Consider the following 13031-nt stretch of genomic DNA (forward strand, 5'->3'; position numbering starts at 1 on the left):
TTTGTTTTTCATTAATGTACAGCTGTGTTTCCTCAGGTTGCTGAATTTTCTTTACCACTATTCAAACCCACCAGTGTTTCTTTCCCCTAGGTATTCAATTACGTTAGCTATTAAAACAATTTCATTATTTGGTTTTATTTTATGATATTGGGGGTTGAATCCAGGGGTTGTACCACCAAGCAGTCTCCCTGGCCTTGTTTATTTTTGAGACAAGGTCTTGCTACGCTGCCTCGTCTGGCCTGGACTTGTCATCCTCTTCAGTCTCCTGAATAGCTGGGATTATAGGTGTACACCACTTCAGTGGCCAATCTGATGCCATGAAGTTGTTTTTAAAATTTTATCAGTGTATTTTCCCAGTACACAGTGTTTCCATTTATCATGAGGAACTGATGTACACAATATTGTTATTCTCATATGTTTATCCCTTACGCCTCCTCTTCTGAACCACAGATGTATTCTGAGGATTTGTCTCCCTAACCCCTGGTGTATTAGTCCGGTTTCTTGTCAATTGAGATAAAAATACCTGACACCCGCAGCTTAAAGAAGGAGGGGTTTATTTTGGCATATGTTTCCAGTGGGGTCAGTCCATGGACAGCTGTCTCCAAGGCAGAAGCCGTGAGGTGAAATTGGAAAGCTGTTCATGGCATGACAGCCAGAAAACAGAGAGAGGAAAGGAGCAGCCAAGGAGAAGAATGTGTCCTTCTAGGACGTGTCCTTGGCGTCTCACCTCCAATCAGGCCCCACCTCCTAACTCACATTCAGCCAGGAGTTCACCAGTGTTCTGATGAGCACAGTGTCCCGGGATCCATTCACCTTTCACAAGCCCCACCTCTGACCTGAGATGATGTTCAGGGACGTTTCAGATCTGAACCATAGCACTTAAATTACTCGGATGCCATAGTGGCCCCTGTCTTTTCAACTGGCTTGTTTTGGTGGGGCTTCTCAAGAAAAAAAACCCATTTCTGGTAAACTGAGGTCCTGAACAATGAGAATGGCTTTACTCCACCTTTGCTCTTGCAGCATAGTCTGGCTGAGGGTAGAGCTTGTAGCTGGAAATAACTTCTCTCAGAATTATTGACATCCTTGTTTCCTTGTTCTCCCATGTTGTGGGGTGTTGAGAAACCTGAAGCTATTTTGGTTTCTAGACTTTTTTTTTTTTGAGACAGGGTTTCACTATGTAGTTCAGGCTGGCCTTGAGCTCACTTCATAGCCCAGGTTGGCCTTGAACTCGTAGCAACCTTCCTGCTTCAGCTTCCTGAGTTTACAGGTGTGATCGCTATACCTGGCACTTGACATTGTATGTGAATTTTTCTCTTTAAAACTTTCTTAGTGCCCCCTCTCATCCATCTAACTGCCTCCCCCTTTAATGTAGGATTTTCTGATTACCATCAGGGATCTCAAATCCCATAGTGACACATCCTAATTGATCTATCTTCATCCACTCTTACAGATACTCTTGGCCTCTTTCAAGTCTTTAAATTGTGCTCTAAGCCCTAGTCTTGAATTGTTTCTTTTGATATTTCTTCCTTATATTCTTTTCTTTTTGTTTCTCTTTGGATGTCATTAGTTGAAAGTAGGTCTGTGTCTCTTTTTGTGGTGCTGGGATTGAACCCACACCTGCTAGCAAATGCTCTACCACTGAGCCACACTCTCAGCTCCTCTCTCTCTCTCTCTCTCTCTCTCTCTCTCTCTCTCTCTCTCTCTAATACTTTCCCCCGTCTTTGTTTTTTCTCATCTTCCTCAGAGAATTCAATTTTGTCCTCCAACCCTCTTGAACTTTCATTCCTGCTGTGTCTTATGACCAATAACATTTTTTTGCTTTGTGAGCATTGTTAAAGTTTTCTTCTTTCTTTCTCGTATTTTCTCTTTCCACCAAGTTACAGTAACTCTGAGTTTTAAGTAACATCATAATTCATGTTTTTCTAATGTTCCTTGTCGGTCTCGATGTTTGTCATGTTTAAGGGGCACAGGCAATGAAAAGGTGCTGGTGTGAGCTCTGTGTAAGTGACTGAATCCCCAGACTTACAGCTTGTTCTCCTGGGATGGTCAGATTTCCTGGAGATGATTCTTCCAATCTCTTGCCAGAAGGTTTAAAACCCCAACAAAAAAGCCAAAAAAACCCAGAACCTAGAATTGCCCAAAGACCACAGAGTTAGCCCACTTATCTGATACCAAGAATGTTTTTGTATTTATATCTATATCGTCTGTACCTATGTATCTCCATCTATATCTATATCTGTATCTGTCTCTATATCTGGGATTTGGTTAAGTTCCTTGTCTTCTCCATCTCTCCACCACTGCTCCAAACTAAAGTGAAATCCAAAGCACTTAAGGCTCATGCAGTGTTGTGGTCATTATCAGCAGAGTTACTTTAAGGTCATCTGCCATGAACTTGGGCTGTATTAGAGAAGGAATGGGACCCAGAGACAGAAAATATAGCTTCCAATCCTAGTCCTTCCATTAGCTGCTTGCCTGGCTACATGTAATCATTTTTCTTCTCTAGGTCTCTGTTTCCTCATCCGTGCCATGGGTATATGTGCCTTTCCTGTTCGCCCAAAGCATCATGGGAAGGTCACATGAGTTGCAGGGCATGGAAGTGCTTATCCAGTAATGGGGAAGCCTTTGGTATCCATGAAGACAGGACTAAGAGAAGACACAGCAGATGTCTGCCTTGCCATTTCTTACCCCTCCACTTCTGATCATTTCCATATCAACCCTATGCACATTATCTAATCTCTCTTCAGAAGAAAAGTTGTGGACATAAATTACTTGATCACAGTGGTATACATTCATTGAATGAATTATCTCCCTGGGGCATTTTAATTATAAATAAATGAAAACAAAGACCAAAGGAAAAAAACACCATGGCAATGAACTTATAACAAAGAAATGCAGGCACGGTGAAACCCGATGAGTGTGACCATAGGGGATGGGCGCAAGAGGACCTCCAGTACCTCCTAGACCACCCTGGGTCCCCCTTGTCTGTGTCATCAGAGATCAGTGCCTTTGAGGGGTTTTCTTGGACCTCAGGTCAACATCAAAGGCTCTTTCTCATGATGGATGTTTGAGAAATTTGGGGGGAACTCAGAACTGCCAGTGAGTGGATCTCTAAGGGATTCTACCTGAATGTTCAAATTAGCCTGCCAGGTGAGGAAGAATCACATATGCATTGCTAACAGCACGGTGGCCTTTTCTGGAGAGCTGTCAAGCCTGTGCCAGGCCTCCAAGACTGTGCAGAGTGAGGGAGAAGTGATCTCCCTACAATGTGACAGAGGCAGGAGTGTCTCTGCCCTTCTGTGCCCCTACAGTTTCTAGCTGGCATTGTCTGAACCTCTTTTCCCTATTTTTTCCTCTTTTAGAAAGAGTGACGACGCTATTGCTACCCAGGGACATTTCAAACAGCTTGGAACCAACATCTATAGCTGGGCATATGACCTTGGAGAATCACAGAACCTAAAAAGAGTACAACCAGCCTTCCTCTAAAAGCTAGTTTTTCCAACTCCTCCTCAGGATTTATTAGATCTTTCAAAGCAAGGAGACAAATACGTGTGAATGTTCTCTCATACAGGGATCACCATGGACTTGGATACCAATCCAGTAGAGTCTGGATCGCACGGCTCTGCATGTCCTGTGGTCACTAAGCTGAGCCCCGGAGAATAGCTGGTGTTTGAGGCCTCTCTTGGGGCATCTGCGCTATACCGGTGTGACCACCTTCCACCCAGAATGCTTTCTCTTCCTCCCAGAGGGCATTCTCTTCCTCCCAGAGGGACCTTTTATCCTCCCACAGGGCCTTCTCTTCCTTAAGGAGGGCTCTTTCCTCCACCCACAGGGCCTTTTCTTCTTCCCACAGGGCCTTGTCCTCCTGAAGAACCTTTTGGTCTCTTTTCCATAAGACACTGTCCTCTTTCCAGAAAGCCTTATCCTGCTTCCAGAAAATTCGGTACTTTTTCCAAAATGCCTTTTCTTCTTCCCGGAAAGATTTTTCCATTTCCCAAAAAGCCTTCTCCTCTTTCCAGAAAATTTTCTCCTCTTCCCAGAAAGGTTTCTCCTCTTCCCTGGAATCCAGCATCCTGCCCCGGAAAGCACGAATCTTGCCTCGGAAAGTCTGTATCTCTTCCCTGAAGTGTTTTATTTTCTCATGGAAAATCTTCATCTCTTCCCGAAAAGTCTTTTCCTCTTGCAACTTGCAAATGAGTTTCTTTTGTCTAATATTGGGTGAGACTACCACTGACCGGAGGCAAGCAAGCCCCATCCATTTGCTCACCTTGAAGGGAAACATCTTCCTTGTCGGCCAGAAGGATGCAGAGGCCGTGGTGACGGGCAGGGATCTTTGCCTAGTCCTGGTGAGCTGGTTAAACCCTGTGGGGACACCAGAAAGAACATGTCCATGACTATTACCGGCTGAGGGATAGAGCTTGGGTCCATACGTCTATTCTCCCATCGATGGCTATTTGCAGGTGGCCAGATTTAGTGGAGAAACATATTGGGGTCCATGGCTTTGAGCTGGTCAGTACATGTAAGCTCAAGGCTGCTAAAACAGAATCTCACCAACAAGAAGAGTGGTTTAAAACCAGGGAATCAGGATATAAAGGAAATATGTTTTGTTTTTAAATAATAAAGCATCACAACCCTAATAGAGTTTACTTTCTTTAAATCATTCGAATTAGTGTAAAGTTTTGGCCTTCTCACTCGAGAATTATTCATGAACTCCTTAAGGGCCTGCTCACCTGTGAATGAATGCTTGCTGTTACAGCCCACCAGGGGACCTGAGGCTTAGCCCCACTGACCCCTATAGGGGGAGTCCATTTCAGTAGGAGACTGTTTTGGCAACAGAGGTTTAAAACAAAAGTGTGAGACAGCAACAAATTGGTGAAGATGTGAACAAGAGAAGTATTCATGTCACATCAAATAATATCGAAAAACACTGGAGATGACTGTGAGCCAGCGGCTCCACTCCCAGATAAGGGTGCTGCGGAAACTCACGCATTGTGGTCAGGCTGTGCACACAAGCATCTTCCCGGAATTCTGTTCATAGGAGTTCAGATGGGAAACAAGCCAGTATCTGTCACTATAAAATAGACTAAAACTGTGACATAGCCATGCAGTAGACAGCGTGGCTGTGTGTAACAACATGGATGAATCATATACACGTTGGGAGACAGAAGCAGAATTCATGTAACTGCAGAGGTGGGTGTGGGATGAGAAAAGGGAAGGGTGCAGGACAGTGGTCAGAGCTCAGGTCACAATGGCCGGTGTGCGTGGACACTGGTTCCCTCGTGCGCTTCCTGGAAGAAGCTGCCAGGTCCAGTCCTGCTCAGTGGACTCCCCGGGCAGCGCGCTGTGGAACCGCAGGAGACCACGGGGAGACTTGCCCAGATCTTCTTGTTTTTCACTTTCAGCTAGGAAACAGGAGGTGGAGAGAAGGAAAGACGCAGAGCTAGAGTGTGTGTGTGTGTGCATGTGTGATATGAACAGAGGTGGCTCTGCCTGGGTAGCAGTCACATAAACCATAAACCTGCGGCTCCTCCTCCACCTCCCGCTCACACAATGGCGTTTATCAACCACCCCAAGCTCTATCAGTTAAGGTGTCTAACATCTCTTAAAACCACACCCCCCATCTCTTTTTTTAATTTTAAAGAGACAAAAGATAAAAGTAATAATGAAACAGCTTCAAAACAGGTTAGTGGGACAGTTACAATAATTAGTACATTGTGCATTGTCTTTGTAGTAGTTGAATAGGACCTCTAGTCCTACTTTTTTTTAAGAGAAAAAAATACCATAAAAACAATGACACAGAATTTGGGAACAAGATGATAGATTAACAATGATTAATATATTGTGTATTATCTCCAAAGTAGTTGCTGAGATTCCAAAATGTAGGCACAAACTGTTCTTTTCAATGAACTGAAATTAGTAGTACAACTATCTTAGCTATCTTGTGTACACACACACACACACACACACACACACACACACACACACCTATTTTTTTTCTTTTCTCTTCCTCCTTTTTCTTTTCTCCCATCCCAATTGTTCTTCCCTTTTGAGTAGTTTATTCTGCTTTCACAGTATCTATTGTACATTTTTGGATCTTATTTACTCTTTTGGTTTCTTCCACTAGGGAGACAATACAGTGTTCACACATGTGAGTCTGATTTATTTCACTTATGAGTGTGGTCTCAAGTTGCATCCATTTACCAGTAAAAGCCTTGAGTGTATCTTTTTATGGCTGAGTAGTACTCCATTGTATAAAAGTACCGCGTCCTTTTTTACCCATTCCTCGGTTGATGGTTTGGGTTATTTCTAATATTTAGCTACTATAAATGGTGTTTCTATAAACACGGGTGCACATATATTGCTGCAGTATGAAGTTTTTTAATTCTTCTGGGAAAATACCCAGAAATGGGATAGCTGGGTCTAATGAGACCTCTAATCCTAGTTTTGTAAAGGAATCTCCACACTGATTTCTACAGTGGTTGTACCTGTCTACACTCACACCAAGTGAACAGGGGTTCCTTTCTCCCCAAAGCCCCACCAACATTTGCTATTGGTTGATTTCTTGATAGCCATTCTTTCTGGGATGAGATGGACTCTCAGTGTTGTTTTTTTGCATTTCTTGAATGATCAATGATGTTGAACATTTTTTCATGTATTTATTTATGTAACATTTGTATTTCTTCATCTGAGAACTGGGTGTTCATCTCCAGTGCACATTTTTGGATTGGGTCTTGGAATTTGGGAGGTCTGATTATTTTTTTCAGTTCTTTTATGTTCTAAATATGTCCTTTGTCAGAGGAACAACTGGCTATAATTTTTTCCCATGCTGTGAACTGTCTTTTCATTCTGTTGATTTCTTTTGCTGTGCAAATGCTTTTTAATAAGGTGAGATCCCAATTGTTCTTTATAATATTTCCCTTACAGTCTAAGTTTTGTTTATGAAGTCTCTGCTTACACCCATATCTTTGAGATTTCTGCCTATTTTTGCTTCTAGTAAGTTTAGTGTTTCTATTTTAATGTTTAGATCTTTGATCCATTTTTACTTCAGTGCATGATGATAGACATAGGTCTAGTTTTAGTCTTTGGCATATGGAAAGCCAGTTTTTCTAGCACCATTTACTAAAGAGACTATCTTTCCTCCACTGAACATGTTTGGCTCCTTTGTCAAAGATAAGATGGCTGAGTATGTTTGTGGTTGCATCTGAACCTTCTATTCAATTTTTAAATTCTATTCTTATGATCTTCAGGCCTGTTTTTTGCCAGTACCATGCTGATTTTATCATAGCAGCTTAGTAATATAATTTCAGATTTGGTATTGTGATGCCTCCTGTCTTGCCTTTGTTGCCCATAATTGCCTTTGCTATTCTAGGTCTCTTTTGGTTCCAAATGAATTTTAGGAATGATTTCTCTAGATCTGTGATGTATGTTAGTGGTATTTTGATTGTAAATGCATTAAATATGTATAGCAGTTTTGGGAGTATGTTCATTTTCACTATGTTGATTCTTCCTAAGATCAAGGGATATCATTCCACTTTCTGTTTTCCTCATCCAATTTCATTTTTTACAAGTACTATAGTTTCAATATATAGATCTTTTACATCATTTGTTACACTCATTCCGAAGTATTTCATTTTTTGGATGCTATTGTGAAGGATGTGCTCTCCCTAATTTCTCTGAGTTTGTTGCTTGTGTACATGAATGTTATTGATTTTTGAGTGTTGACTTTATATCCCACTACACTACTGAATTTGGATATTAAATCTACAAGTTTTTGTTGGAGTTTCTGAAGTCTTCTATGTAGAGTATCGTGTCATCTGCAAATAATGATGATTTACCTTCTTCTCTTCTATCTTTATTCCTTTTGTTCTTTTTCTTGTCTAATTGCCCTGGCTAATGTTTCCAGAACTGTACTGAATAGGAGTGGTGATAATGGACATCCTTGTATTGTTCTTGATTTTACAGCTTTCAGTTTTTGACCATGTAATAAGATGTTAGCCATTGGTTTGTCATAAATGCCTTTAATAAGATTGAGGTGAAGAGCTTCTTTCTGTAGGGTTTTTTCAACAAATGGGTGTTGGTGTTGGACTTTGTCAAATGCTTTTTCTGTATCTATTGAGATGACTGTGTGATTTTTGTCTCTGGTTCTATTAATATGCTGTATTACATTTACTGATCTGCATATGTTGAAGCATCCATGCATCCCTGGAATGAATCCTATTTGGCCATGTTGTATAATCTTCTTAATGATTTGTTGCATTCTGTTTGCCATGTGTGTTCATTGGGGAAATTGGCCTATAGTTTTCTGATTGTGTTCTTCCATGATTTTGAATCAGGGTAATATTTGCTTCCAGGAATTGTTTTGAAAGTACTGTTTCCCTTTCAATTTCTTTAAAGAGTTTCAACATTAGTAGCATTATTTTTTTTCTAAATTTCTTGTAGAATTCAACAATAAATCCCCCGGGGCCTAGACTTTTATTTGTTGCTAAATTTTTTATTACATTTTCAATTTCATTGGTTATTGGGTTATTTAGAATTTTTATATCTTCCAGGTTTAGTTATGGCAATTTGATTGTGTCTAGGAATCCATCCAATTATTCTGTGTTTTCCATCTTATTAGAATATAGATTCTAGATTTTTTTCTTACCTCTTTTTGCTGAGGTTGGCTAATGGTTTACCAATTTTATTTATTCTATCAAAGAACCAACTTTTGATTCATTGATTCTTTATATTATTGTCTTGGTCTCTATTGCATTAATTTCTGCTCTTTATGATTTTCTCCTCATACAAGCTTTGGATTGATTTGTTCTTTTTGGTTTTTTCTAGATGTTTGAGGTTCATTTATTTGATCTCATTCTGCTTTTCTGCTGTGTGAGTTCATCACTATAAATTTCCCTCATAGGATTGCTTTCATTGCATCACATTAGTTTTGGTGTATTATATTGACATTATCATTTATTTTATTTATTATATATATTTATTTATTTATTATATATTATTTATATATTATTTATATATTATATATTATATATTATTTATATATTATTTATATATTATATATTATATATTATTTATATATTATTTATATATTATACATTATATATAAATATATATATAATATATATATATTTATTTATTTATTATATATTATTTAATTTCATCTTTAATTTCCTCAGTGATCCATTGGTTGTTCAGAAGAGTATTGTTTAATTTCCACATATTTATGTAGTTTTTGTGATTTCCTTGTCACTGATTTTCAGTTTCATTGCTGTGTGGTCAGATAGTATGCGTGGGATGATTTCAGCTCCTCTACATTCACCTAAACATGTGTTGTCAGCTACTATATGGTCTATTTTGGAAAATTCCTATGTGCAGCTGAGAATAATGTGTATTCTGATGTTTTGGAGTAAAATATTTTGTAGACATCTACCAAGTCCACTTGTTCATAGGCTTGGTTTAATTCTAATATTTCTTTGTTGATTTCTTTGTCTAATTGATGTATCTATTTGTGAAAGTGGGGTATTAAGGTCCCCCACTACAGTTGTGTTAGTGCTTATTTGTTTTTTCATATCTGTTATTATTTGTTTTATGTAGTTGGGTGCCTATTTATTATTGTTATCTCTCCTTCCTGTAGTTTCCCCTTGACAAGTATGGTGACTTTATCTCTTTTGATAACTTTTGGCTTAAAGTTTGCATAGTCTGCAAGTAGAATAGCTATCTCTTCTTTTTTCTGTATTCCTGTGGTGTGAAGAATTAGTCTCCATCCTTTGATTTTTAGTCTATGAATTTTTTTGCAGGGGGAGGTTAAATGTGTTTCTTGAATTCAGCATACTGTTGGATCATGCTTCTTGATCCATTCTGCAGATCTGTTTCTCTTGATTGGTGAGTTGAGACCATTTACATTTATGGTTGTAATTGATATGTAGTGGCTTTTCTTTTTCGGGTTGCTTTCCTGTTGTTTCATCTTTTTCCTCTGTTTAGTTTTCACAATGGTTGGCGGCTTTGGTCTATTGGCATTCATGTGTTTATGGTCTTTGTTATATCTTTCTAATATGTTCTTCAGAGCATACTATATAGCTAGTTTAGTGGTCATAAATTTCTTCAGTTATTCTTTGTCATGGAAGTATCTTCTTTCTCCTTCAATTTTGAAAGGTAGTTTTGAAGAGTACATCAATCTGAGTTGAAGATTGTTTTTCTTTAGGGCTTGACATACCTCACTCCAAGTTCTCTCTGACTTGAGAGTTTGTACTGAGAAGTTTGTTGTGATTCTAATGGACTTTCCTTTATAAGTGATGTGCCTTTTCTTTAGCTGCTTTTAATACTTCGTTCTTGTGCTGAATTTCTGGGATCTTGATTATTATATGCTAGCTTTATTTTGGTTATGGCTATTTGGAGTTCTATATGCTTCATTTATTTGGATGTGAAATTCTTTACCCATATTTGAGAAGTTTTCTACCATTATTTCTGAGGAGAAGATTTTAATGGTTTTTGTACTGTCTCCAGGTTTCTCACTGATTCCAGTCAATCTTCTGTTGTTTTTTTTCATCTTGTAGCCATTGGATCAATTTTTTGTGGTCTCTTGTGGTTTTTAAGGTATCTTTTCCTGGTCACTAGTTATGTTCCTGTCTTCTAGATTTAATATTCTATCTTTGCCTTCATTCAATTGGCTGTATACACTTTTAATGGAGCTCTAATCTCCTGCAGTTATGTTTGGATCCGTTTCATTGACTCCATTTCTTGTCTATGTTTGGCATTCATGGTTTCCATCATTTTCCCAAGCGCCTCTATTTGTTTGTCTGTATCTGCTTTAATGTCTTTTCTTTTGGTAGTCATTTCTTTTTGCACCCTCAAGTTTTTTTTTCCTATGGGCTTTTCCATTTGTTTTTTCACTTCTGCTTTATCTTTTGAGAGTATCCCATTTGTTGACTTCCAATTTGCTCTCTCTGTGCTCTGAAGTTGTCTTGGGTGGGCTGGGCATTTGGGATTGCATTTTGTTTCTTCATCTTGTCATTTTCCATTTTCTGTTTTATTTTGTTTTTTTGTGCTGATGCTTGTGGATTTTTGATGTTAGACATCACTGGTGTCAAGCCTTTCATAGGAGGTGTCTTTTCCTCCAGATGTCTTCTACATGTATGTGGTTCTTGGTCTTTAGTTCTGTTCCTAATATATTAAGACTGAAGAGTTGTTATCTATGTGACGTAGGCCCCATTTCTTTGGTACTGGACTGTGTTGCTGGTTATGACCCCTCACAATTATAGTGTTGTCATGCCTCTTGACAATTATGCATTCCAGGTTGATGGAGGGAGGGAGGAGCTGAACTTAGACTCCTCTCACCAGCTGCACCATCCCAAGGCAATGAAAAAAGGGAGGAGCACAAACTCAGAATCCTCTCACCAGCTGTGCTACACAACTCTTGCCAGCCCTGCTGTCCCAGGACATTGGAGAGAGGTCCACTTATCATGGCCAGTCCAGTCCGGGATGCATGCTCTTGCCTTATTGATCTCTGTGGTATTGATGCTACCCTCCTGTTTCCCCCTCTACTATAGCTCCAGGCTGTTTCCAAATACTGTCTTGCTGTACTACACTAATTTACAGCCTTCGAAGACTCCACAGTCCAAAGATCAGAGCTCGCCTGTTCCTGTTTGTCACCCCCTTTACTTTGCTACCCCATTTCTCTCCACCCCAAATGTAAGTTGCAGTGATGATGAGCTACATCAGTTAACACCACTTGAGTTTTCCTGCTTCTGACCAAAGCACTGTGTCTGCTACTGAGATTGCCTGTTTCTCCTGTGGGCTCCAATTCCCTTTCTTTTCTTCCTCTGAAAGCTTCCTGCACTCTCCCAACAGAACTCTTCTCCACCTCCCTGATGCTACCTCTCTGCATTCCCCTATCGCACTTTGTCACACTGGATTGAACTTATGTGTAGGTGTGTCTTCCTGCCATTTCTGGACCTCTACACCTAATACCGTATACCTGTGATTTAAAAAACGTTGGTTGAATTGAGCTGAGTTTAACTAGGTTTTGAAGCTTTTATTTCTGTATAGCACATTATGGCTGTCTAGAATACCTCCAAGGTACTAAATTCTTCACTTCCACTCCATTTTGGTCTTTCCTCTTGGAACAGCCTGGCTAGCTTCACTTCACCTGCTAATCCTTCAAGATTTAGATAAAGAGTCACCTCCAGGGAACCTTTCCTGGTACCCCATCACCAAGATCAGATTCAGCCACTGTTCCCTTATCTTCCATCATGGTACAGAACAAATGCTCAGGAAGTGCCAACTAAATGAGCAGCAGTCCTTGGGTTAGGATGTTGGAAAGAGTTTTTCTCCAAGAGTTCCACACAAGTCTTTGAAAAAGAGGTAAACTGTGCACCACATCAAATATGTAGATGTACATTTACAAAAAGACATAAAATTGGCTATGTGTATCTATTTAGATATTAAAAACATAAATTACACATATCTGGTCTTCATAATCGCATTTCAAGACTAGGATTGCTTTAACATACTATATAATACTATGTGATCTAAAGCCAGAAGTTACTTACTGCTTAGCTGTTTCCCAGCAGACAGAGTCTGGGAAGGTGGGTGGCCATTGTGGTGTCAGACTCCTGGTGATGCGTGCCCACAGCCTTGTCTGTCCTGACCCCTTTGTGCCCTCTCATTGCTGACTAAGAGAATGGAGGGGACCAACAGGGCAGGGTCCAAGTAAGAGGCTTTGTGGAAAGGAGAGAGCATCTGGAAAGTTTGAAAAGCTTCATCCCTTTCTGTCTTTGACTTTACTGTTGGTGGCAGTGTTGATGACTCACCGTGACTGTTACCTCCAATTCTATCTGGATTGTTTCTAGGAGAGACCTTCTGAAAAAGTTTGTTTAGGGACAGGATTTGTAGATGACAGACTATTTCTCTTGCTACTTTCAAGAATCTTTGTCCTTTGATAGTCTGGTTACGATATGTTTTGGTGTATCAGTCAAGGTTTACTAGAGAAACAGATCTAACACAAGATATACATACATATAAGAATTTACTAGATTGGC

The 13031-nt window shown here is 39.6% G+C and overlaps 1 protein-coding gene across 2 annotated transcripts; it reads right to left on the minus strand.

The window, feature by feature from the left end:
- Positions 1 to 3525: 3525 nt before the first annotated feature.
- On the minus strand, positions 3526 to 12637 carry Ccdc70 (coiled-coil domain containing 70). Of its 2 annotated transcripts, none has more exons than XM_003477286.2 (2): positions 12543 to 12637; positions 3526 to 4359 (listed from the first exon to the last, which is right to left on the minus strand). In XM_003477286.2, exon 2 carries the CDS (start codon positions 4277 to 4279, stop codon positions 3638 to 3640), a length of 642 nt encoding a protein of 213 aa, XP_003477334.1. In that variant the 5' UTR covers positions 4280 to 4359; positions 12543 to 12637; the 3' UTR covers positions 3526 to 3637. The 2 variants fall into 2 exon arrangements, with proteins under 2 accessions (XP_003477334.1, XP_063088932.1); XM_063232862.1 differs by lacking the exon at positions 12543 to 12637 and adding an exon at positions 4984 to 5170.
- Between the last annotated feature and the right edge of the window lie 394 nt (positions 12638 to 13031).

The sequence above is a fragment of the Cavia porcellus genome, unplaced genomic scaffold, assembly GCF_034190915.1.
Source record: "Cavia porcellus strain 051 isolate PalLab524CR breed Dunkin Hartley unplaced genomic scaffold, mCavPor4.1 scaffold_21, whole genome shotgun sequence".
In the NCBI taxonomy this organism is placed as follows: Eukaryota; Metazoa; Chordata; class Mammalia; order Rodentia; family Caviidae; genus Cavia; species Cavia porcellus.